The sequence below is a fragment of the Myxine glutinosa genome, chromosome 3, assembly GCF_964187855.1.
Source record: "Myxine glutinosa chromosome 3, kmMyxGlut1.1, whole genome shotgun sequence".
Taxonomy (NCBI): domain Eukaryota; kingdom Metazoa; phylum Chordata; class Myxini; order Myxiniformes; family Myxinidae; genus Myxine; species Myxine glutinosa.
In genome coordinates this window covers 178,546,061-178,570,814 of record NC_136263.1, presented here as the reverse complement: position 1 = coordinate 178,570,814, position 24,754 = coordinate 178,546,061, and the positions used below count along the sequence as shown (strand labels likewise).

Genomic DNA, 24,754 nt, shown 5'->3' with positions numbered 1-24,754 from the left:
TATTCTCATAATCGTTTGCACACATATTTTCACATGTTTTGGAAATGTTGCTTTTGAAATGTCAATTCTGGAAATCTAGCACGTATTGCTCTTGGTAATTTTGGATTTAAAGGGATGTCATGTATGAAGCTGCAAATATTCACCGTTTTATCCCTACACCGTGACCGCATTGTATCCCTACGCCCCAGCTCGGATGGCGCTGCAGTTAATCGGGCCTGTATCGGCAGGGTCAATAAACGTGTGCTACAATCAATCGTAGTTTGTCAAGATACCTTACAGTACTCGTATACCGGAGCGGTGTATAACTATTGATGTACCGATATTTCTTCCAGGGGGTGTGTTCAGTTTCCACTTTCGCCAAGTGGCCTAAGCACTCAAGCAAACACTCCAAAGGCTAAGAGGTATTATATATATATATATATATATATATATATATATATATATATATATATTGAAATTTAAGAAAGTGTTTAATTATTTATCAACTCGAAAGGTTTGCATTCATTCTCTCTGCAATGGGCGGTGTATAAGACAAATGAAATGAATTATTTTTAAATATTATTTCCGGGTAATTGAACTTCCTGTCCATTTATTGACATGAGATTGTATTGATATGTACAACGGATTCCGTTACCTTTTGATCGCCATTTGAAATCTGCACCAAGTCTGAGAGATTGTTGTCGATTTTGGCCCAGCGGACCGAAGGAGGGTACATCGGGTTATGCTATCGGCCAAGCCGAAGGAGGAGCGATTCCTTCCCGTTTCGGTTTCCCCATGGCCGTCATCGGGCCGCGCTCCTTGTTAAGCGTCCTCTTCGTTTCGCAGTGTTTTCTTGGTGTGAGTTTACAGAGGGAGTTGGACGCACCTTCGTACAACGAGACGAGCCCGACCCCAAGTCCTGAGCCCGTGTTGCTATTCGAGGCGGACTACGATCCGCTGTCACCTCTCGTCCTCTGCAGCTTTTTGTGAGTATATAACGGACTCGTAAGGAAGAGCCAAAGGTCATCGCAGCTACAAATGTCCATGTTTATGATGTCCATCGGTTCAACTTGCCCTGTCATGTGACCCCAGGTTCAAATCGTGTCGCCTTGATATGACATTCCCCTATTATACCCTTGTATTGCATGAAAAGAGACAACCCTCCTCAAGTCATTGATTTTCATATATTACGTAGGGCAAAGGGGGGAATTAAGCTCCAGGGGGCATTAGGCTCCACTACATTGAAATTGGATTATATTTTATTCATGATACACCAGCCATGTTCTCAAGTGATTCGAGAACCAATCAGAATGAGTTTTTCTTGTACAGGAAGTTATTATAAAATGCATTTACAATGTAGTGGAGCCTAATGCCCCCTGGAGCTTAATGCCCCCATTTGCCCTACAAGTTATCCTGCAGGGACAGCTCCTCAACACTGATCCTAGTCTACCTGCTTATAGTTATAACCTGGTGGTGCCTTAACGGTTAAGGTGGCTGGCTGAACAGCTTACTCTTACTGTTAGGGTCTTGAGACCAAACCCCGTCCTTGCATTGAATTAACACCAGGTGGGTTGAATCAGCCTGTCATCCTTCCGAGGTTTGGCAAAACGAGCACCAGCTTACTGGAGGAATAAGGCATTTGAGTGTCTTGTGTCGGAGTGGCACAGGACACACAACCACAGCATCGCCCACGTTGCGGCATCGCCCACGTTGCGGCATCGCCCACGTTGCGGGCATCTCCGACGTTGCGGGCATCTCCGACGTTGCGGGCATCTCCGACGTTGCGGGCATCTCCGACGTTGCGGGCATCTCCGACGTAGCGGCATCTCCGACGTTGCGGGCATCTCCGACGTTGCGGGCATCTCCGACGTTGCGGCATCTCCGACGTTGCGGCATCTCCGACGTTGCGGCATCTCCGACGTTGCGGCATCTCCGACGTTGCGGCATCTCCGACGTTGCGGCATCTCCGACGTTGCGGCATGGCCCACGTTGCGGCATCTCCGACGTTACGGCATCTCCGACGCTGCGGCATCTCCGACGTTGCGGCATGGCCCACGTTGCGGCGTCGCCCACGTTGCGGCATGGCCCACGTTGCGGCATCTCCGACGTTACGGCATCTCCGACGCTGCGGCATCTCCGACGTTGCGGCATGGCCCACGTTGCGGCATCGCCCACGTTGCGGGCATCTCCGACGTTGTGGGCATCTCCGACGTTGCGGGCATCTCCGACGTTGCGGGCATCTCCGACGTTGCGGCATGGCCCACGTTGCGGCATCGCCCACGTTGCGGGCATCTCCGACGTTGCGGGCATCTCCGATGTTGCGGGCATCTCCGACGTTGCGGGCATCTCTGACGTAGCGGCATCTCCGACGTTGCGGGCATCTCCGACGTTGCGGGCATCTCCGACGTTGCGGCATCTCCGACGTTGCGGGCATCTCCGACGTAGCGGCATCTCCGACGTTGCGGGCATCTCCGACGTTGCGGGCATCTCCGACGTTGCGGCATCTCCGACGTTGCGGCATCTCCGACGTTGCGGCATCTCCGACGTTGCGGCATCTCCGACGTTGCGGCATGGCCCACGTTGCGGCATGGCCCACGTTGCGGCATCTCCGACGTTGCGGCATCTCCGACGCTGCGGCATGGCCCACGTTGCGGCGTCGCCCACGTTGCGGCGTCGCTCACGTTGCTGCGTCGCCCACGCTGCGGCGTCGACCACGCTGCGGCATCGACCACGCTGCGGCATCGACCACGCTGCGGCATCGCCCACGCTGCGGCATCGCCCACGCTGCGGCATCGCCCACGCTGCGGCATCGCCCACGCTGCGGCATCGCCCACGCTGCGGCATCGCCCACGCTGCGGCATCGGCATCGCCCACGCTGCGGCATCGCCCTCGCTGCGGCATCGCCCTCGCTGCGGAATCGCCCACGCTGCGGCATCGCCCACGCTGCGGCATCGCCCACGCTGCGGCATCGCCCACGCTGCGGCATCGCCCTCGCTGCGGCATCGCCCTCGCTGCGGAATCGCCCACGCTGCGGCATCGCCCTCGCTGCGGCATCGACCCATTGGTGATATTCTTGGATTTGGGAACCAGCGTGTTAATGGGCATGGAATACGAACAACGTCAACCATTCCAGTGAGGTCGGTACCCCATGCCTATACAGTGAAAACGCATATATTCGGGTGGTTGCTATCCACGAGACAATGTATATTGTGGCGTATATAGACTGGAGCAAGATGGCGAACTTTGTATTGGTGTTTCTAGATACATTGGCATCTTCATCAGCAAGATCCTGGGAATGTTGCTTTGACTTTTCTGATGCATTTTGGCTTGGGTTTGACGACAAGCTCCTGAAACCTGATGATATGGTGTTTCTCGATACAAAAGACAGGTAGGGTGCTACATGTTCCCAAAATTAAATGGAAAAGCTCGGATAGCGAAGGTCGCCGTCCCGTTGCATGCTATTTTATCGACTCAAGGTAAAAGCACACATAGTTCCTTCTCTGGATGAAATCTGAATCCCATCAATCTCTACAAACAGGTTATCATCCTAAATTAGATCCCACCTCCTCCTACCCCAAGGGATTACGAAAATGCTGAAATGTTTCGCGTGCGCGTGAGGTGAGAATAAGGTGGACCTGTTTTCTAAGGATGAAACAAGTGTAATGAAGAATCCCAAGCAAAATATATACTTGACAATAAATGGAGAAATGAATACACACTTTATGAATATGCCTTAAAGATCTATAGCACCAAGCATATCCACAACTTGTGTTCACACGCCGTGTAATGGGAAAGACCGACCGCGCTTGATAGTCAGGTTCACCATGTTTTTTCGTTCAAAATTTTGGTAGATTAGCAAAACTATACATTTTTGGAATATTCAGAGCATGAGGAATCCAAAAATTAATGTTGGCATTTGCGTAGACACCTTTGCGAAAATGACACTCAGGACAGTGATGAAGATCTGTAAAAGCATATTCCTGAACGGTATAGACCTCGTAGATCCTGTGTATAGGACTTATAGTTCAATCTGATACTACCTATAACTTCCTATAACAACCTATAACTTCAAAGGACTTGCAATATCATGTATTATGTAATACAGTTATATCACAAATATAAAGACAATGGTTTTCAATTACCTTTGTTTGTTGCTTTTCTGTAATCCTGAGCACTATTTTGAGGCCTTTATTGGATTCCTTGACCCAGAAAACATAGGATTAGCATATTTAATTAAGTCTCTAGGTTGACTAGAAGCCGAGATCGCGCAAAATAGGTATTTTATGGCGGCCATTTTCAAAATCCAAAATGGCGGCCATGCAGGTGTCTGTGCAAATGCCAACATTGATTTTCAGATTCTCCATGCTCTGAAGATTCCAACAAATGTACAGGTTTGCTCATCCCAAAATTTTGAAAGAAATTATATTTGTTAACATAGTGAACCTGACTATCTTCATCACTGTCCTGAGTGTCATTTTCGCAAAGGTGTCTATGCAAATGTAAACATTAATTTTTGGATTCCTCATGCTCTGAATATTCCAAAAATGTATAGTTTTGCTAATCTACCAAAATTTTGAACGAAATTATATTTGTTAACATAGTGAACCTGACTATGAGGGGGGTGAACCTGCTTCCTCCCAAGGCTGTTCTCGCAAAAAACAAAAGCTCCCTTCTTGCCGTGACCCTCACCTCGCTCTGAGGACTGACTTTGTCCGATGGCTGTCCAATGTCTGCAGTCTTTGAGCGTCATAACAAGCAATATAGGGGCTGCTTAGCATGTCCCCCAAGGGATATTTATGAGATAACAGGAAGTTGCAAAAAAACAATATTAAAAAATATCTTAAATTATTACGGTCTGCTTAATCTTTGATCCTTCTTTTTCTTTTGTTGAATTGTTCCTGTTTTCCTTTTTTCTTCCTTTTTTTGATTCTAGACCCGATGAATTTGTAGATTGTAACGAGCCAGTTGACTGGAATGGAAATGAGACTGCTCAGAAGGAGTCTGGCTACGGCTGTGTAAAGGTAATTGTGTAAAGAGTCACTGAGATGAGAAGGGAGTATAATTTGGGCTGAATTGTTTTGTGCATATAATGTTGTGGTGGTTGGGGAGTTGTAGGAATGTTATTCTTACAAATCATGATTGTATAATTTGTGTTCTTCCATAATTCGTTTACTGAACTGATGATGCTGTTGCAAAGGTTTGGGGGAAAATAATGTTTCGGGGAAATTATTTTGCGTGTCACGAAGTTGTTGGAAAGCGAACGGGATGGGGCAGATTAGAGGTCTGTTTCTATCACACTTGGTGTTGGCAGCTTGGTGTTGGCTCAACAGGTAAGGTGGCTGGATTGAGATCTTGTCAACTTGTTGAATTAACACCAGGTCGGTTGACTCAGCCTGTCATCTTTCTAAGGTCGGGAAAATGAGCACCAGCTTACTGGTAATGGGGGGTATTGCATCAGCGGCATGGCCGCCCCCAGAAAATGATGCAGCCAATCAGCCATAGGCTGCATACGAACCACCATCACCACATTGCAGGCAGGTTGGTGGTGTCTGTTTTCGACCGTCTATTCTTCAATATTGCTCCCTCTGCTCTCTCGGTCGTCCAACCTTCACTATCTACTCCAGGATCCAGTAACCCCCTCCTGCTTAAACCTCCAAAATAGTCTGATTCCACGCCTCAACTCTGTTATTCCTCGCTTCTCTCGTCTAGGAAAGCGCCTTCCAGAGGCTGTTCTGTTGCACCTTTCGCTCCAGGGCTTCAAGCAAGTCGTGCTCCACCATCAATTGTCATCAGGCATGGATCCATGATTTTAGGTTGGGGGGGTGCGTGCAAAAATTTACATTGCACTGAAAAATATTATTTTTATTGGTGTTTCTTCTCGTCATAAATTCTAAAGACTATTCTAAATCTAGACAAAGAATGCTCTAATACACTTGATGTTGAAAATAAGTACTCTGGTGAAAAAATCTTTTGCTCAAAACTCAACATTTAAAAAAATTGTCTCATCATGGAAATCCAATTGAATGAAAAGCAGATGTTCGGGAATGTACTGGACACAGGAGGCTCCGATATGACCAAACAGCTTTTACAAAAGCAAAGCTTTATTAACTAATAATTCACTTGTTTCAATATAATAAAGAACTACAATACAATAACGAATTTGCTAATTCAAGTCGTTGGTTCTTCTTCTTCGGCCTTCTGCGCTGTCTCCATACTCGTTCGTTCCGTTTGGGCAGAGATTCTGATGACAAGTGTCCTGACTCAAAGTATGTTCTCGTTTATGTGGGCACACTCGTGTTAATCCTCTCTCCGCTAAATGCTCCGAGGTCATCCATGCTCGCCCCCCTGCTGGGGAGTTCCTTCACCCTCTTTGCATCCCGATGTCCAAAACAATAGTACGGGCTTGGGAATGTGTGTTAGCCCGGGGCCGTGATAAAGGTGGACAAAGGAACTCCCAGGTTCCATGTTCTGAGATACATTCCTGACATTCTTACGAACCACCTGGACTACCTGCTCCGTTACTAGTCCCAACCAATGAGTTACACTTCCACAATTCCCTCATCTTTTTGTTTTTGTTTATATTAACCATTAATCTAAACATCAATATAAGTAAACAATCAATTACTACAAGTAAATATCAATATAAGTAAACAATCAATCACTACAAGTAAACATCAATATAAGTAAACAATCAATCCCCTTAGGCATACACCATCACCCTGCAAGAATCACAAAACATTTCGTTGGTCATTGACTCCTTCCATATTGTTAATTCAATCTATTTCACTTGCATCACAAATATCCTTGCAAAACAACACTTCACCATCACCAAGATACAACAATTTCACTTCACCATTTTCAAGTTTTATAAAGCATCTGCAACATCTGGCAAAAACGTTTGCCTCCAAACAAATGTTGATTCTTTGTTTGAAAGGAAGGGCTGATCACTTGTGTTTGAATTCAGGTATGAAAGATTTTCTTCTGTCTTCATAACACCTGCACTACTTCGTGTAGGATTTCACTGTTGTGGTAACAGTGCGGAGTCATAGACTGACCCTGCTCTCCATGTAGCATTCTTGCCACTCTTGCTGTGAACCATAATGATTCCTGAACAAGGCCTTCGCCCAGTTGTAGTCGACTTGCCTCCTCCCTCATTATGAGTGGGCAGCAAGTATTGGTGTGATGTTGATTGGCCAGCAAAATGTGGAACAGGGATGCCGGATGCATCCACAATGATGTTGGGACCATGTTGTTCAGGTCATCCATGGTCCATACCAGGAGCAACCAGCAGAATCGTGCACAGCTGTTGTGAAAAGGCACAGCCGTTTGTTTGCAGCTCCATGCTGGCTCCCCGGAAGTTGGTGAAGTAATATCATATGTCCCCGCATTTCGTAGGGGTTGCAGGTAAAATGTTGTTGTCCTACAACTTCTGATGTGGTGAATGTTCCAAGCCTTCGAACAAGAGTAAGTGATCGCCTTTCTTTCATATGTTGCAGTGTGATCCAGGCAAATGGTCACATAAATTTCCTTGGTGAAGGTAAGCATCCATCTCCAAGTTACACAGGAGAATGTCTTCATCATTCTTTGAGAAAGAGGGTGTATGCCACGATTAACTTCATTTTTAGCCACAAATTTTCTTTCTCGAACTTCTTCCCAATTCCGTTAGCACTCCCTTCAAAATGTGATCTCGTCTTTTCCTTATGCTCAGTCACATCTGAATCTGCTTTCCACACACACTGAATCAGATAGGGTACATCTTACCATGAAATCAGCATAATCATGTATATCTTCCGACAGTTTCACATTCAACAATTTGTTGTTTTTTCCTTAACACATTCAAAAAGTTATATTCATTTATATGCGTCACACAAATAATATTCAATCAGGTATGTATTTCACTACTAAACTAAGAATAGCATCCACAATTGCTTTCAGGTTAATATAGTTCAAAAATTAACTCGTGCAGGTATTTTAGCACTACTCAAAGAAAATAAATGCATTTATAATAAGTGTATGTGATTACAATCACAAACAGGAATATCTAATTCCCAACAAATTTTGCAAACCAACAAATTAAGCATAATGTATTATTATCATAATTTCTCCCCACTTCTTCTTTTTTTTTTTTTTTTTTTTTTTTTTTTCAAACAGTGTGTAACTTGTCGTGATAGAAGTTCACCGGTTGACACAATTCACAACATTTTTTGTTATGCCCTTATCTTAACTCTACTGTATTCATTTGCAACATCACTTGATTCATTCTTTTAATCTCGGTATTTATGTCACCATAAAAGTCTTCCTCTTGTGGTTCTGAAGGAGTCCGGGCTCCAGCAGAATACGGACAAAAGGATGGCAAGGCACAAACTCGTCCGAGAAGATATTTATTCGTCAAACCAACTTGGGAACACTGAAAAGCCCGTTTATCGGGCTGCATTATAAAGCACAACCAGAAACCGAAACCGAAAGCCACGCCTCTCAAGCGAGGCGTGCTTCGGTGGTCACGTGATCAACAGGTGTAGCTGATTATACCCGCACGCGCGGCACGCTTTGGTGGTCACGTGACCAGCCACTCTGGCGCCGTGGATCCCCGCCGGTGACGTCACCGGCTGGAGCAAGGAGATTCTGATGCTGGTCTTGCTTGGGGGACCCATGGGTCGCTACAGTTCCACATTTCCTTCCTCATTCGTCACTTCATGCATTATCATAGTGTTGTTGGTTACCTTATTCAAACACACCGTCACTAAGGCTTTCAAGCAAGCCACCACTAAAACAATTGTCAATATAACTACTAAACCATCCGCAGCTCATCCGCAGCTCAATGGAATACTGTTCCCCCCTCTGGGCTGGTGCTCCTGCCTCACACCTTGCTCGGCTTCACGCTGTTGAGGCCAAAGCTTTCAGAATCATTGGAATCTCCTGCGATGTAGTCAACGCCGAGGGCCTTTCACTCACTCACCGCAGGCAGGTTGGTGGTCTTTCTGTCTTCTACCGACTCCTCTCCGGCCTTGCTCCCCCAGCTCTCTCTGTGCTCTGTCCCCCCAATATTCCTTCAGGTCACACAAGATCTGCCTGCAACCCTCTTCTGGTTAAACTGCCAAAGTCTAGGCTCTCTGCTCACCTTCACTCTTTCATTCCCCTTTTCTCCCGCCTCTGGAACAAACTCCCCCACTCCCTTCAATCCCACTCCTCCCTCCAGGTCTTTAAAACAGCTGTTCACCACCATCTCTTATCTTCCCCCATCGAAAACCTTGATCTTTTCTACCCCTGGTAATTCACCCCAGAGTCGTTGCAGTGTTCATATGTTTTAATCCTCTCCCACCTCCCCCCAAGTCCTCCCGATGTCCCTGCTCTCAAATGTTGTGTTTGTGGCCTTCCCCCTCTCTTTTGTGTCCTTCCCCCTCTCTCCCCATCTTGTCTACCGCTCCCCTTGTTTTTTGTGTTTTGTGTGTCGGTTTGTCTTTTTGTGTGATTAATGTTAGCTCTTTCACGAGCCTCGATCTTGTATACAAAAAAAAAAAAAAAAAAAAAAAACCAACAAACAAGTCTGCTACTCCTCCAAATGTGTTTCCCAACCATGCAAAGGCACCTCCTTTTATATAATCGTGGTATCTTGCTCCCTCTTGTCCCACCTGTAGCCATCTGTAAGACATGTGAGCTACCCCTTGTATATGTTCATACCTATAACATAATTATGTGTCAATGACATTCAACATTATATACCAAACTAACAAGCTTCCGAAAAGGTAAATAAAGAAAATCCCTTAATATGTAGCATAAATCAGATTATTTGTCTTACCCTGATCCCCCTATCTCCTGGGGTCGAACTAAATCCCTTAATCATGAGTGTAGTTGTGATACATTATCACTCATGCTGTATTAATATCAGTAGGTAATTGTATGTCATGTAGGCAAATAAATGTCACTATCCCAAGTAGGAATATCACATGTTGAAAATGTAATGTTTATCAATGCAAGGGGTGTTAAAATGTAATTCAAATGAATGTAAATCACGACTATCATTTATCCGCCACTGAATGTTCTGCTGGGCTGCTCGGTGCAGCCTCATTTTCTGTGGGATCGTCCACCTTAGCCCCATGTGCTTGCTTGCAATGAGAGGCATGAATCCAACTTTCTACTTTGGGTCCATTTTTTGTTTCTATTCTTATCAATCTCCAATGGTTTATCAGTTCGTTCCAAAATACCGCAACCAAAGGTTTTAACCAAAGCTCTACCAAACTATTTCCAATGTGAACTCAAAATGCCAGTGAAACAATGATTCGAAGAATTAACTTCAAGGGGTCAATAAATTTTTTCTATAACCAGATCTAATTTTCCCATCCAATAGTTTGCCTTGCCACATGTCATATTATTACACTTTAATAAACCTTCGAAAAGTGTTTCCCATCTCAACAAATTTCCTTTTTTACAAATAGCCATGTGTAAATTACGTATTTAACTACAATTTCCTCTCAGTTTGTTTGGCCCAACTGGCCGCAAAAATGGCTGCCAACATGCAGTACCGTTTTTTATCTACCAAGCAAGTGCTCGTCCACACAAGACCTCTACCAAAATTTTGTTTGTGAAAAACAAATCTGGGATTTCCCGATTACATGGATGCACCCTCTCAGGACATTTTCAGGCTGCTGTTAACAATCCACTACGATAAATTAATTCGTTTACCCTGTGTAAATTATGTATTCTGGGAAGTCAGTGTAAGACCTCTCCCAAATTTGACTAATTTTGTACTCCCTCATTTTTTTTAATGAAGCTCATATCCATAAATAGCTGTTATTCTCATATAAATTCTATCAAAAAATGGAATCCCAAGATTACTCCCAATTTTTACTATTAATGAATAGCTGCTCATGACTCAGCAAATCAAATCTTTATTCTCCATCTCCCTTGACAAAAGTGATAATTTTCATAATCAAATTATATTTCTATTTTTATTTTACGAATTCTCTCGATATGCGATCCCATCCCCATGGAACTATCTATTTTCAGACAAGGCACACTGTCGGTGTCAACAATCTTGTAAGATTGATACACAAAACAACAACAACAAACACAAACATTGATACACAAAACACACACACGCATGCATTATGCATATTTGTTTGCGTTGGAACCATTATTTACAGATCAGGATGGGTGTCAGTTTTTTATTTCAATTTCATAAAATTTGTCCTTCAATTTTATAAATGCTAATACACAAATGGACCAAAAAGTTTATTCTTAGAAAACCCCTATGATGTCACATTGAAATTACCCTTTCAGTTCCCACAATAATTTATCGAAATTTGACTATACGCCCATTTACATGTCAGTCGACCACTGACCTATCGATCATGCGGAACAATAGTCCGAAATTCCCACCTGATCATCATGTGACTCTTGTCACTTGGTTTCAAAAAATTTGCAACACAATTGTTCCAAACTTTGTAAATTTAAAATTGCTGTGCCCAAAATAGAAGATCCAATTTTGGCATTTATCAATTAATTATTAATTTGTTAACAAGCAAAAAGAATAAAATGAATCATTCTTGCTCCGAAAACTTTTCAGACACAAGAATCATCGACAGTTATTCATGTTTGTCCAGTAATCGAATCTGTTGAGGCCAATCATCATTTGGGATTTGCAGCAATGAAGGCCTAATCATTGTCTGAGGTACCGGTAAGCACTGGTACCCTTGATCTTGGTTTGCCCCATGAACTTGTCTTCCTGTTGACATACGGACATCTTCTTCTCCAATGTCCCATCTTTCCACACTCGAAACACCGGTTTCTGTCGTTGCCTGGTCTGTGCACCTGTGCACTTGTATTGCTGGGCTGCATCTCTACATCCCTGAGTTGCCACTGCAATCTCTCGTTATCTCCTGAAACACGAAAAAATTCTCTGTACCGTCCTTTTTGGGGAGACAAATGGGAATCAGATAGGACAACTGTCACTTCTACTCCTATTTTCGGGGGTAGTTGTGCACTTATCTCCTCCGCTGTATCCTATATCCTTTTTTTTTTACATTCTAGGTCCGTTATCCGTTCTTGCTGTTCCCGTTGTCTGGATTCACCATCCCAAAGATGGAATGCAGGCCAGTCTACCGTTAGATTCTGTCTCTTCCTGGCTCTCAATTTTTGTCCTAATCTTTCCAATCGACTTCGGTCAAATGTACCATCTCTTGGAAACTCCTCAGCATGTCCCTTTGTCCACAAATACCAATTCCCGACCTGCCTTATAGCTTCGGCACCATAACGGTCGTACATATGATATGTACAAGTACCTTTTTGTGGAATCTCTGGTTGTCCTTGTGTATTCTTGCAGGCCCCATTTCCCATTCTGCCTGTATGTGAATAACACTCAGTATTCCCTCAATGTACCAGGTAGATTACTAGGATCTGCGCTTTGGAATACACCTGTACACACCTGTACTATATATACTATAAATAAATCTACTGGGGTCTGTTCCACCTTTTATCAAAGTGGCGTTGGATGTGTTGTAGCTTGTTCCAGGTTCCTCTAAAGCTTCACTTGTACCTCCAGGAAGGATCTCTCCACCTATTCAAACGGTGACCTCCAGAGAATCTCTCTCACCTGTGGCTTTTGCACAACCCAATCTCACAGATCAGTAGATGAGCTAAACGGGTCAGTATGAAATGGGTGAATCCACAGGTATCTCGCTCTGTCGAAGGGAAAATCACACAATGGTAACCGCACATATATATATCTATATATAGACTCACCATCTTGCTCAATTTTCCAAGGTTGTCTTCACACTGATAATATCTCACAAAGATATCAAAGCTTCTTTCTTGAGACCGCATTTTGCTCAATCAATCAATCAATTTATTCAATTAAATCAATTCAATTACATCAGTTCCATTATTCAATTTCAATTAATCTATCAATATTCATCAATAATATCACATTAATCACTCTAGATGACTCCCTGCACAAGCCCTTTCCCCATCAGTCATTTCATCAATCATTCATTTTCATTCATTCATTGATTCATTCAAATCATGAATCATTCATTCAAATCATTCATTCAAATCATCATTTTCATCAATGATGTCAGGACAGATCCATCTATTTTTTTTTTTTTTTTGTATACAAGATCGAGGCTCGTGAAAGAGCGAACATTAATCACACAAAGACAAACTGACACATAAAACATAACATCGGGAGCGGTAGACAAGATGGGGAGAGAGGCGGAACGACACAAACACAACATTATTTTGAGAGCAGGGACCGAGAGACATGGAGACATCGAGAGATCTGTGAGAGGGAGAGGGCATTGGGGGGGGGGGGCATGGGAAGGGGTGGGGTGGGAGAGGTATAAAGGACAGTGCCAGGACTTCCAGGAAAGAAGTTGGAATTTCAAACAAGGTGGATCTGGGGTGAATTAGCGGGGGTAGAAAAGATCAAGGTTTTGGATGGGGGAAGATAAGAGATGGTGGTGAACAGCTGTTTTAAAGACCTGGAGGGACGAGTGGGATTGAAGGGAGTGAGTGAGTTTGTTCCAGAGGCGGGAGAAAAGAGCAATGAAAGAGTGAAGGTGAGCAGAGAGCCGAGATTTCGGCAGTTTAACCATCAGAGGGTTGCTGGCAGATCTTGTGCGACCTGTAGGAATATTTGGGGGACAGAGCACAGAGAGAGCTGGGGGTGCAAGGCCAGAGAGGAGTCGGTAGAAGACAGAAAGACCACCTACCTGCCTGCGGTGAGTGAGTGAAAGGCCCTCAGAGATAGCTTAATCACGGGAGATTCCAATAATTCTGAAAGCTTTGGTTTCGACCGTGAAGCCGAGCTAGGTGTGAGGCAGGAGCACCGGCCCATAGGGGAGAACAGTATTCCATTGAGCTGTGGATGAAAGCCTTGTATTATGGTGAGGAGCTCAGGTGTGCCGAGGAAGGACTTCGCACGACGGAGGATGCCCAGTCGGCGACTGGCTTTGGAGGCCAGCTTGGAAATGTGGTTTTCCCAAAAAAGATCATGGCAGATAGTGAGACCCAAAAGCTTGAGCGACAGAACTTCTTGGAGAGGATTGTTGAGAAAGTAGATGGGAGGGTTGTCCAGTCGATCTTTTCGGAGAGACATCGTAAGAGTGTGAGATTTGTCAGGATTGAAAGACATCTTCCACTTGTTTGACCAGTCTGTGATTTTGTCTAAGTCTTCAGAGAGTGAGGAGGCTGCAGACTGCCGATCTGAGGGCAGAGGAATGGAGCGGCAGAGAGTGGAGTCATCAGCAAAGAGATAGAGAGGATTTTCCAGAGAGTCGGAGAGATCATTGATAAAGACCAGAAAAAGCACAGGGCCCAGAACACTGCCTTGGGGAACTCCAGCCTGAACAGGAAGGGGAGTTGAGAGAAATCCATTCAGGGCCACACGTTGACTACGACCAGAGAGGAAGTCCGCAAGCCATGCATGGAGATTTCCATGGATACCATAGGAGGAGAGTTTGGTGAGCAGAGCTGGGTGCCAGACCGTATCGAAGGCACGTGATATGTCGAGGGAGACGGCTCTGATTTCCTGTTTGGCATTGAGGACCTCCATCCATTGTTGAGACAGCAGAAGCAGCATGTCCAGAGTAGAGTGGCCTGGTCTGAAACCAAATTGATGATCAGAGATCAAGCCGTTGGAGAAGAGGAAAGATTTCATATCCGAAGCAATGATGGATTCCATGACTTTGCTGATAATTGATATCATCGGTTTGCTGATATTGACCGAGATTGCTGATATTCCCCTTTCCCTTTCTTTGCTGATATTGACCGAGATTAAAATCATCGGTCGTCACCTCTGATGCCTACCTCATGTTAATTGACGAATCACTGTTCTGTACGCAACCACTAAAGGCAACTCATCCTTCATTCGTGAGACAGCCAAAATTGATGGCAGATATTAACCAGTTCATTGGGTCCTGAAATGGGACTGTAAAATTCCTTCCAGCAGCTAAATTTTGAAACTCCATTGCTTGTAATACCCAATTTATCCCATATGGCTTGAAAGTTCTTTCCCAAGTTCGTGCAATCATTCTGCATTGGAACCCTATAATGTCATTAAACCATCAACTTGTAGATGCATTTATTTATATCCCATTAACCCAAGAACTCTCAATTGCTTGGTTTCTTTTTAGTAATGCCATATATCCATATTTCTTTTCAAAATGTTCCTAACATACACATCAAATTTGTAAGGGACCTTGCATGAGTCCAACAAAACAATTTTTCAGTTTAATGGTAGTTGGATTTTGTAAAAAAAAAAAAAAAAAAATCCCATTAGACCTCAAATAACCTACAATCCGAAAATAAATTTGTGACATTTCAACAATTATCACAATATCATTGTTCATATGTTCATATCTTAATCCAATCAGAAACTTGTCAATTTACCCTTAATGTTTTTTTTTTTTTTTTTTTTTTTTTTTTTTTTAAACAAAATCTAACTACCATTAAACTGAAAAATTGTTTTGTTGGACTCATGCAAGGTCCCTTACAAATTTTGAAAATTTTCCAAAGACATAACTTCCATTTTCTTTGACAAATCCTAATATTTATCAAATATTCTCAAATAGTCATCTACATTTTCCTTATCAGGGCTTCCATGCACCAATAGTGCGTGGAGGAGCCCAAACACCACATCCTCCATGTATATACAGAATAACTATTCCCACGTTCGTACATCATATTGGACAAGAACAAGAACATGCTTACCTCTCAGAAAGATCTTGCCGATGTGTCCAATTGATCCGCGTAAGGGCCACCAGATTGTTCGGGAATGTACTGGACACAGGAGGCTCCGATATGGCCAAACAGCTTTTACAAAAGCAAAGCTTTATTAACTAATAATTCACTTGTTTCAATATAATAAAGAACTACAATACAATAACGAATTTGGTAATTCAAGTCGTTGGTTCTTCTTCTTCGGCCTTCTGCGCTGTCCTCGCTCCGTACTTGTTCGTTCCGTTTGGGCAGAGATTCTGATGACAAGTGTCCTGACTCAAAGTATGTTCTCGTTTATGTGGGCACACTCGTGTTAATCCTCTCTCTGCTAAATGCTCCGAGGTCATCCATGCTCGCCCCCCTGCTGGGGAGTTCCTTCACCCTCTTTGCATCACGATGTCCAAAACAATAGTACGGGCTTGGGAATGTGTGTTAGCCCGGGGCCGTGATAAAGGTGGACAAAGGAACTCCCAAGTTCCATGTTCTGAGATACATTCCTGACATTCTTACGAACCACCTGGACTACCTGCTCCGTTACTGGTCCCAACCAATGAGTTACACTTCCACACAGACATTGCGTATAATGCAACAAATGACGTTATGATCAATACAAATCAATTGTTCTGACATAAACTGCAATGGTAATGACTATTAGGACAATAAAGTTGATTTGTTACGTCACTGCGACTGTCTGATGAAATCTATTTGATCAGAGCATTCATGAATTGCATCTTTTTGGGGATGTTTTATTGCATACATGTCCACTACCCTCTCAATGTTGCACTTGATGTATATGTGCACCAAAGCATTGAATCTGCTGCTGCTGCTGCTGTTGTTGTTGTATGTATTGGTACACTTCAAAAACATTAACATAATTAAACTGTTAAAGCATTTTTACCTCCGCCACCAAAGGTGGATGGAGGTTATGTTTTCACCCCTGTCTGTCTGTTTGTCTGTCTGTCCGTTTGTGAACAAAATATCTCAAAAAGTTGTGGAAGGATTTGGACGAACCTTCTTTGGACAGGTTGTGTGTGTGACAAGGAAGAATCGATTCAATTTTGATGAAGATCCGGGCCGGGCTAGTAGAATTTTTTAAGTGATTCTTCACCATTGGGAGATCGGGCCAAAAACGATACAAAGCAGGATATCTCAAAACGTTGTGGATGGATGATTTTGATTAAATGTGATTCTGTGTTGTGATTTTCTGGTCTACTCTGGGATACAAAACGTAAACTGTTCACCTGGGGGAGGTATGCTCTCTGCTGAGTCCCGTTCTAGTCTTTAATGTAATAGTTGCAGATTTTATGTTTAAATTTTGAAGCGTTATGCAATATTAGGTAGGCAAACCTGCCTTCTTATATATAGTACAGACAGACTGCAGATGTATGATTTTTCGATTTATTTAATTAATTTGTCACGAGCAGCATCTGCAGCAATTCACAAATCTTGGCTTTATGAAAGAGTGGACAGATAGAAGCCACTCCTGAGAAAGTCACCTGACGGCACACCTGGAGTTCGCAAAATGGCACGTGAAAGACTCTGAGAGCATGAGGCAAAATAGTTTGTGGCGTTTTGTTCTACACTTTTAATACAAATATACAATAGTATCTACACAATACAAAATACAAATGGCAAATACAAAGTGGCAAAATACAAAATAGTATCTACACTTTTAATTCTTTTGTTCCGTTTTCTCGTTGAAAACTCGGGTCCGATGCTGAGAGTCAAGTGTCATATACAGACTTTTTGGCCTGAACGCAAAGCGCTACATTTGGTGGAAACCAAGGACAGCTCATGCCTCATCTAACATCATCCCGACTGTGAAACATGGTAGTGGCAGCATCATGCTGTGGCAATGCTTTTCAGCAGCATGGATTGGGTGGGAGACTTGTAAGCATAGAGGGAACAATGAATGGAGTCAAATACATGCAAATTCTTGAGAAGAACCTTTATTTAGTGCAAAAGTCCTTTGACTGCGGTGAAGATTTACGTTCCAACAGGACAATGACCACAAGCATACAGCCAAAGGAACACTGGAGTGGCCTCAGAGCACTGTGAGCCTTGAGAAACTGCTTCAGAGTGCAAAAGACCTTGGACTGCAGCAAAGATTTATATTCCAATAGGACAATGATGTCCCAAGCATACAGCCAAAGCAACACTGGAATGGTTTCAGAAAACAAAACGTGAAAGTCCTTGAGTGGCCCAGCCAAAACCCAGACTTGAATCCCATTGAGAATCTGTGGAAAGACTTGAAGATTGCTGTTCACCGACGCCCCCCCCCCCCCCCCCCCCCACCCAACCTGACAGAGCTTGAGCAAATGTGTAAGGAAGAATGGGAGAAACTCCCCAAATCCAGATGTGCAAAGCTAATTCAGACATACCCAAGAAGACGCGAAGCTGTAATCACTGCCAAAGACACTTCTATGAAGTATTTTATCGGGGAATTGAATACTTACATAAATGAGATATTTCTGCATTTCATTTTTTAATTATTTTGTTGATATTGCTTAAACAAAAGTCCACTTTGATATTATGGGGTATTATATGTAGATCAGTGACAAATTATCTCAATTTATTCCTTTTTAAGTTCAGGCTATAACTCAACAAAATGTGAAAAAGTTAAGGGGTGTGAATACTTTCTAAAGGCACTGTAGATGGTGGAGAGAAGATGATTCCTTTCATACATTTGCATTGCAGTCCGACAGAATGATTTCATTCCTGTCTGGGTTTCATTCCTGGCTCATGTATAAACTGTTCCGAGTGCTACTACACCGTGGCCAGATGCTTTACAATGCATTTCTCGAGTTCGCTGATCTGGACGGAAAAAAAAGCAATTTTGACTTGGACATATTTGTTCGACTAGTCATGTGCATTGACCAAGGATGGGGTGGGGGGAGGGGAGGACCTTTGAGCAAGGACGATACAGTGACTTGAAATGATTAAGATCAATGGAAACATTTTAAATTTGATTTTGTGCCGTGATTAAGGCTTTTATAAATACTGTACGGTTTTTTTATATGAATGGAGTTGGATGTTTTTTTTTTGTTTTTTTTTGCTTTGCGCATCCCACAGTTTGGTGGGCAGGCACACAAGGATGTGAACCACACCAAGGTGTGGTGTGAAGCACTCGCAGGGATCGAGTGCTTGGGCGACCGGAAATTCCTCCGTGGAAATGTTCCGTGCATCAGGTAGGATCGGTTAGTCAAAGAAGTTAAAAGTTTTTAATTTATTTGTTTTTTCACATAAAAATCCTTGCATTGATTTCTACCTTGATGAGCTCTCACCTCTTCATGTTATATCAATCTAAAGGAATCTATCCATCAAAAAAAAAACTTATAAACAAATATTCTTGGCCTGGCAATATGCACTGTCTTTGCTTCAAAGGGTCTTGGCAATTTAAACTGCTGGCTTAAACATGAATATAAATTGGACAGGAAGTGTTAAGAAACTCTGGACATGCTGCTTATGCTTTCTCAACAATGGATGGAGGTCCTCAACGCCAAACAGGAAATTAGAGCTGTCTCCCTTGACATATCACGTTCCTTCGATACGGTCTGGCACCCCGCTCTGCTCACCAAACTCTCCTCCTTTGGTATCCATGGAAATCTCCACGCATGGCTGGCGGACGTCCTCTCTGGTCGTAGTCAACGTGTGGCCCTGAATGGGTTTCTCTCATCTCTTCCTGTTCAGGCTGGAGTTCCCCAAGGCAGTGTTCTGGGCCCTGTGCTTTTTCTGGTCTACATAAATGATCTCTCTGACTCTCTTGAAAATCCTCTCTATCTCTTTGCTGACGACTCTACTCTCTGTCGCTCCGTTCCTCATCCCTCAGATCGGCAGTCTGCAGCCTCCTCACTCTCTGCAGACCTGGACAAAATCACAGACTGGGCAAACAAATGGAACATGTCTTTCAATCCTGACAAATCTCACACTCTTACGATGTCTCTCCGAAAAGACCGACTGGACAACCCTCCCATCCACTTTCTGAATAATCCTCTCCAAGAAGTTCTGTCACTCAATCTTTTGGGTCTCACTATCTGCCATGATCTTTCCTGGGAAAACCACATTTCAAATCTGGCCTCCAAAGCCAGTCGCCGACTGGGCATCCTCCGTCGTGCGAAGTCCTTCCTTGGTACACCTGAGCTCCTCACCACTTACAAGGCTTTCATCCGCAGCTCGATGGAATACTGCTCTCCCCTCTGGTCTGGTGCTCCTGCCTCACACCTAGCTCGTCTTCACGCTGTTGAAACCAAAGCGTTCAGAATCATTGGAATCTCCCGCGATGAAGCTAACTCTGAGGGCCTCTCACTCACTCACCGCAGGCAGGTTGGTGGTCTTTCCATCTTCTACCGACTCCTCTCTGGCCATGCCCCCCCAGCTCTCTCTGGGCTCTGTCCCCCAAATATTCCTACAGGTCGCACAAGATCTGCCTGCAACCCTCTTATGGTTAAACTGCCAAAATCAAGACTTTCTGCTCACCTTCACTCCTTCATTCCTCTTTTCTCCCGCCTCTGGAACAAACTCCCTCACTCTCTTCAATCCCACTCCACCCTCCAGGTCTTTAAAACAGCTGTTCACCACCATCTCTTATCCTCCCCCATCCAAAACCTTGATCTTTTCTACCCCCGCTAATTTCGGTCCCCTTGTGTTTTATACCTCTCCCCCCCCCCCCCCCCCTCTTCCCACGCCTCCTCCCCCCAAGCCCTCTCCCTCCCACACTTCTCCCTGCTCTCAAATGTTGTGTTTGTGTACTTCCCCTTCTCTCCCCATCTTGTCTTCCGCTCCCTCTTTTTATATATTTTGTTTGTCTGGTTGATTTGTTTGTGAAATAAATGTTAGCTCTTTCACGAGCCTCGATTCAGTATACAAAAAAAAAAAAAAAGAAGGTAGAGGAGATGATGTGGTAGAGAACTCCTGGGAAGTGGTATGCATGACTGCAAAAGTACAAATCGCAGCTTATGTCAGAATGACATTGCTTTTCACAATGCCAGTTTCTGTTAGTGCCGCACCATTACAAAACTTCATCATCTTATCCCTATTTCCTTTGCGGTAAAACTGGGCAACCCGGCCAGTATCTTAACATTCATCATCAATTGTGAATAACTAGCATTTGCTTGTAGAAATAAAATAAAATATTTGAGTTCACAAAGGGGATGGCAGTGCAAAGGCCCTTTAAGAAGTATGAGTGAATGCGACCGAGTCGTAAAATTTGTTGAAGAGAAGAGGAAAAAAGAAGCACAAATTGGTGGAAGTAAATGGGATACTTGGATTTGGGACGATTGAAGAAAGTGTTGGTAGAGCAGTCTGTGGCGTTTCTGTCTTCCGATACCATGGTCAGCACAGGTTGAGATGGAGACCTTGACGAGGCAGAAGAAGACAGACCCCCATCATCCTGTGATGGCTTATGAGTTGCTTGCTGAAATTGTATCCAAGGCCCTGGAATGGACAGCATTTGTAGAGGTCCTGCACACAGCGAGAGGCATATTTAATTGTACTCTCGATAAAGAAATCCTAATCAGAAACTTTGAGGAGGGGTGAAGAGGTAAATTACAAACAGGACCTCAACAATCACAAAATGTGGATTCTATTCATTTAACAGGGGGCAGTTTAGTCAAAGTTGCTTTAACACAGTTGACCCTTGACAACACCCACAACTGTCTCAATATCTCAATATTAACCGTTTCAAACTTTTCTCTTGTTACCTCTGTCCTTGAAGGTGGATGGAGGTTATGTTTTCACCGCTGTCTCTGTCTGTGAGCAGGAGATATCAAAACGTAGTGGATGGATTCGGATGAAATTTGGTGGATAGGTTGAGTGGCTGACAAGAACGAAATGATTAGATTTGGGTGAAGATCTGGATCCGGATACTATAATTTTAAAGTGATTCTTCAACACTGAGTTTGGGCCAAAAACGATACATAATGCGATATCTCAAAAACTTGTGGACGGATTCGGATGAAACCTGGTAGACAGGTTTGGTATGTAACAAGGAAGAATCGATTCAATTTTGGTGACGATCTGGATCTGGATCCAATAAGTTTTAAAGTGGTTCTTCACCATTGAGATATAGGGTCAAATATGATATATATCATGATTTTTCCAAAAGTTGTGGACTAGTCATGACAAAACTGGGTGGATGAGTTGGTTAGGTGACAAGGACAAGTTTAGATTTTGGTTCAGGTCCAGATCCAGCCTATCGGTGGGATACAAAACGTAAACTGTTCCACATGGTGGAGGTACGCACTCTACTGGAGGTATGAGTGTCACAATGGTTTGGCGGATGCGTTGGTTTGGCGGATGCCCGAAAGTACTTTACTTTGCTGAATATCTTCCCGTGATCAGCATTGACTGTAACACACTCTTCTCTTCAAGTGATTGGCCGATGATTATTACAAGTTCAGTTACTTCACATCAACAACATGGGAGGGCAGGAAACAGAAGTTGAGGTTTGGGGTTCTCCTAGATAGATTGTTGCAGTGTATGCAGGAATGCAAGGTTGGGGAGGGGGACTAATATACCCAATGTATTCTCTATCTCTATCTCTATCTCTCTATCTCATGTTTCCTCTGCAGATACACTGGACACTATTTTGTGACGACTCTGCTGTATTCCTTTTTCCTGGGATGTTTTGCCGTTGATCGCTTCTGCTTGGGCCACACGGGTACAGCTGTGGGAAAGATGCTAACCTTGGGAGGCCTGGGCATCTGGTGGTTCGTTGATCTTGTACTGCTCATCACTGGTGGCCTCATGCCAAATGATGGTAGCAATTGGTGCACAGTCTATTGAGATAATCTTTAGGATACTGTTGATCCAAATAAAGGATCCCAAAGGTTTCTCTCTGAAGTCTTTACTGTTGTGCAAGTGGATCTCTCACCATTTATCCAGACAGCCCAACTACCTGCCATGTGAGATTGACGAGATGTATTTGTATGTCACATGAATTACCAACAAGATGACTATTTGGGTGAGGGGTCGGGGTCGGGACAGAAGCAGAGCAGAGGGACAGAAGCAGAGTTGCTTCCCCATGTTGATATTCTGCAATTGTACACAATTAGCAGACCTGTGGAAATGCTGCGTAATGTAAAATGTGACTTCAATAACATTATGCAAAGAACATTTGAATATCATATTGATTTAATGTCATCCAGCCATGTGCTCCCTAAAAGTTTTGCTTGATTAAATCATCCCTCCAACCACCAAACCAAGCGCTCAGATCTCCTCACTCAAACCCCAAGTCATCTGCTCTTCCTCCACCGATCCCCTCAACCCTAAGTCATAAATCCCCCCCCCCCAAACCCAAAGTCATCAACTCCTCTTCCTCCCCAAACCCCAAGTCCTCAACTCCACCTCCAATCCCAAGTCGTCAACTCCTCCTCCTTCTCCAACCCCTCCTCCTTCTCCAACCCCTGATTCCTCAATTCCTCTTCTTCCAAGTCCTCAACGTTGAATTCAATCGTGTGAGATTCCGTCATATCGAGATATGTGACAGAGGGATAGATAGATAGACAGACTGACAAGCGTATTGTCATGTCAGACACCTCGCTAATGCAGGCGTTCTGAGCCGGGAGTTTATACAACTTCTGTGAGTTGCTGAAATTATCTCGTAATTCTCACTGCGTTCTTTACCATTTACAAAAACCCCAAGGATCGCCGAAATGCAATTCCAAAAATTGGCGGTTGATCGAAAGACAGGGAAACGGTTCTTATTGCGAAAATGTTTATTTTCATTGATAAAGGGGGAAAGAATAGACATGACTATGAATAAATACAGAACGGATTTGACCGTTAAAGGAGGTTAGTAAAGGAATGAAAATGGTGGGGGCGGGGGGTGGGAACAGACGTGATATTGTTAAATGGATAAGGAAATAAACGATCTGCTATGGCACCAAAATACCGGACTCAAACCAAGAAAGGGAAACACAGTTGAAGACTTAGGGCAGGCACGAGCTGGTTGTGACTGCAGAATGATGTGGCACAGGATGAGGTGCTTGTGGTCCACCAGCCAAGCAGTTCATGACGGTGTCCCATTAAAAGAGGCGCGTGTTTTTTGTGCCCGAATCCTCTACCTGGTTCTGTCTGTATCGGAGGGTTTTGCACCATACAATCTTACCCCAGTGTACTACTTTGCTTACAATAACTGCCCCCTGTGAACATTATGTGTTCACACAGGTTTTACCATATGACTTACCTTTGACAGATATGTAATACAAGAACGTGGTCCATAACATTTGAGCTATGGATGCCCCCCCCCACCCCCCCCCCTCACCTCCACCTTCCACGTAACACATAACATTTCCACGTAACAGATGTATATATATCCAGAATGGACTGTTGGAACAAACACAGAAGGGGGAGTTTTTGAACTTTGTCAAATGTTTACAAATACATAGCTGTTGAATTTGAAATGTATATTAAAATGCTTAAAACATCTCCTGTATTGTTTTGACTTCCTTTTAACTTTGTTTTATATTGTTAATTGTAGCATTTTCTTAAAGGTTTTTTTTTCTGTGAGATTAAACAATAAATGCTGCACTTTCCATTATCATTGTTGATTGGCTCTAAAAATTGTGTATAATCGTAAGAGATTGATTGGCAAGCCCAAATAATTTTCAGATTTTCTTAAAAGATTGGGCCTTCCTTAATATTTTGGGCCCATTAAAATCTTGAGAACAGGTAGTTGGTGCTCCTATGGTTTGCAGTGAGAGCCCCGGAAGCAGTGGCGAAATGTGAGTAGTAATTCTATGTGGGAAAATTACGTGCTTGCTCAGGGGTCACCCAGACAGCACAGGGACAGAGCACTGGTACGGCTCATGGGTTCATGAGGACATCGGTTCGATTCCTTAATTTTCCCTTGTGTATTGTTTGGATATATATGTATATATATTGTTATGAATTTGAGAATGGTGTTTTTTTTGTGTTGTAAAATATCACCCTCCTTCCTCCAGTTGTTGTGTATAAAGGTCAAAAGGGCATCCCTTAGTTAGGTCATATACAATCACGTAGCCAAATCATAGATCTCCCTGTTCAGTAGTTATCTCCTTATTGTGTGTATTAGATTAAGGCT

The 24,754-nt window shown here is 43.5% G+C and overlaps 1 protein-coding gene across 1 annotated transcript; it reads left to right on the top strand.

Moving 5' to 3' along the window:
* The first annotated feature begins 561 nt into the window (after positions 1-561).
* Positions 562-24,120, top strand: TM2D2 (TM2 domain containing 2). Its single transcript, XM_068109779.2, has 4 exons — positions 562-965; positions 4,913-5,000; positions 18,766-18,881; positions 22,263-24,120. The coding sequence occupies exons 1-4, from the start codon at positions 775-777 to the stop codon at positions 22,474-22,476; spliced, it is 609 nt and encodes a 202-aa protein (XP_067965880.2). The 5' UTR covers positions 562-774; the 3' UTR covers positions 22,477-24,120.
* Positions 24,121-24,754: the final 634 nt, after the last annotated feature.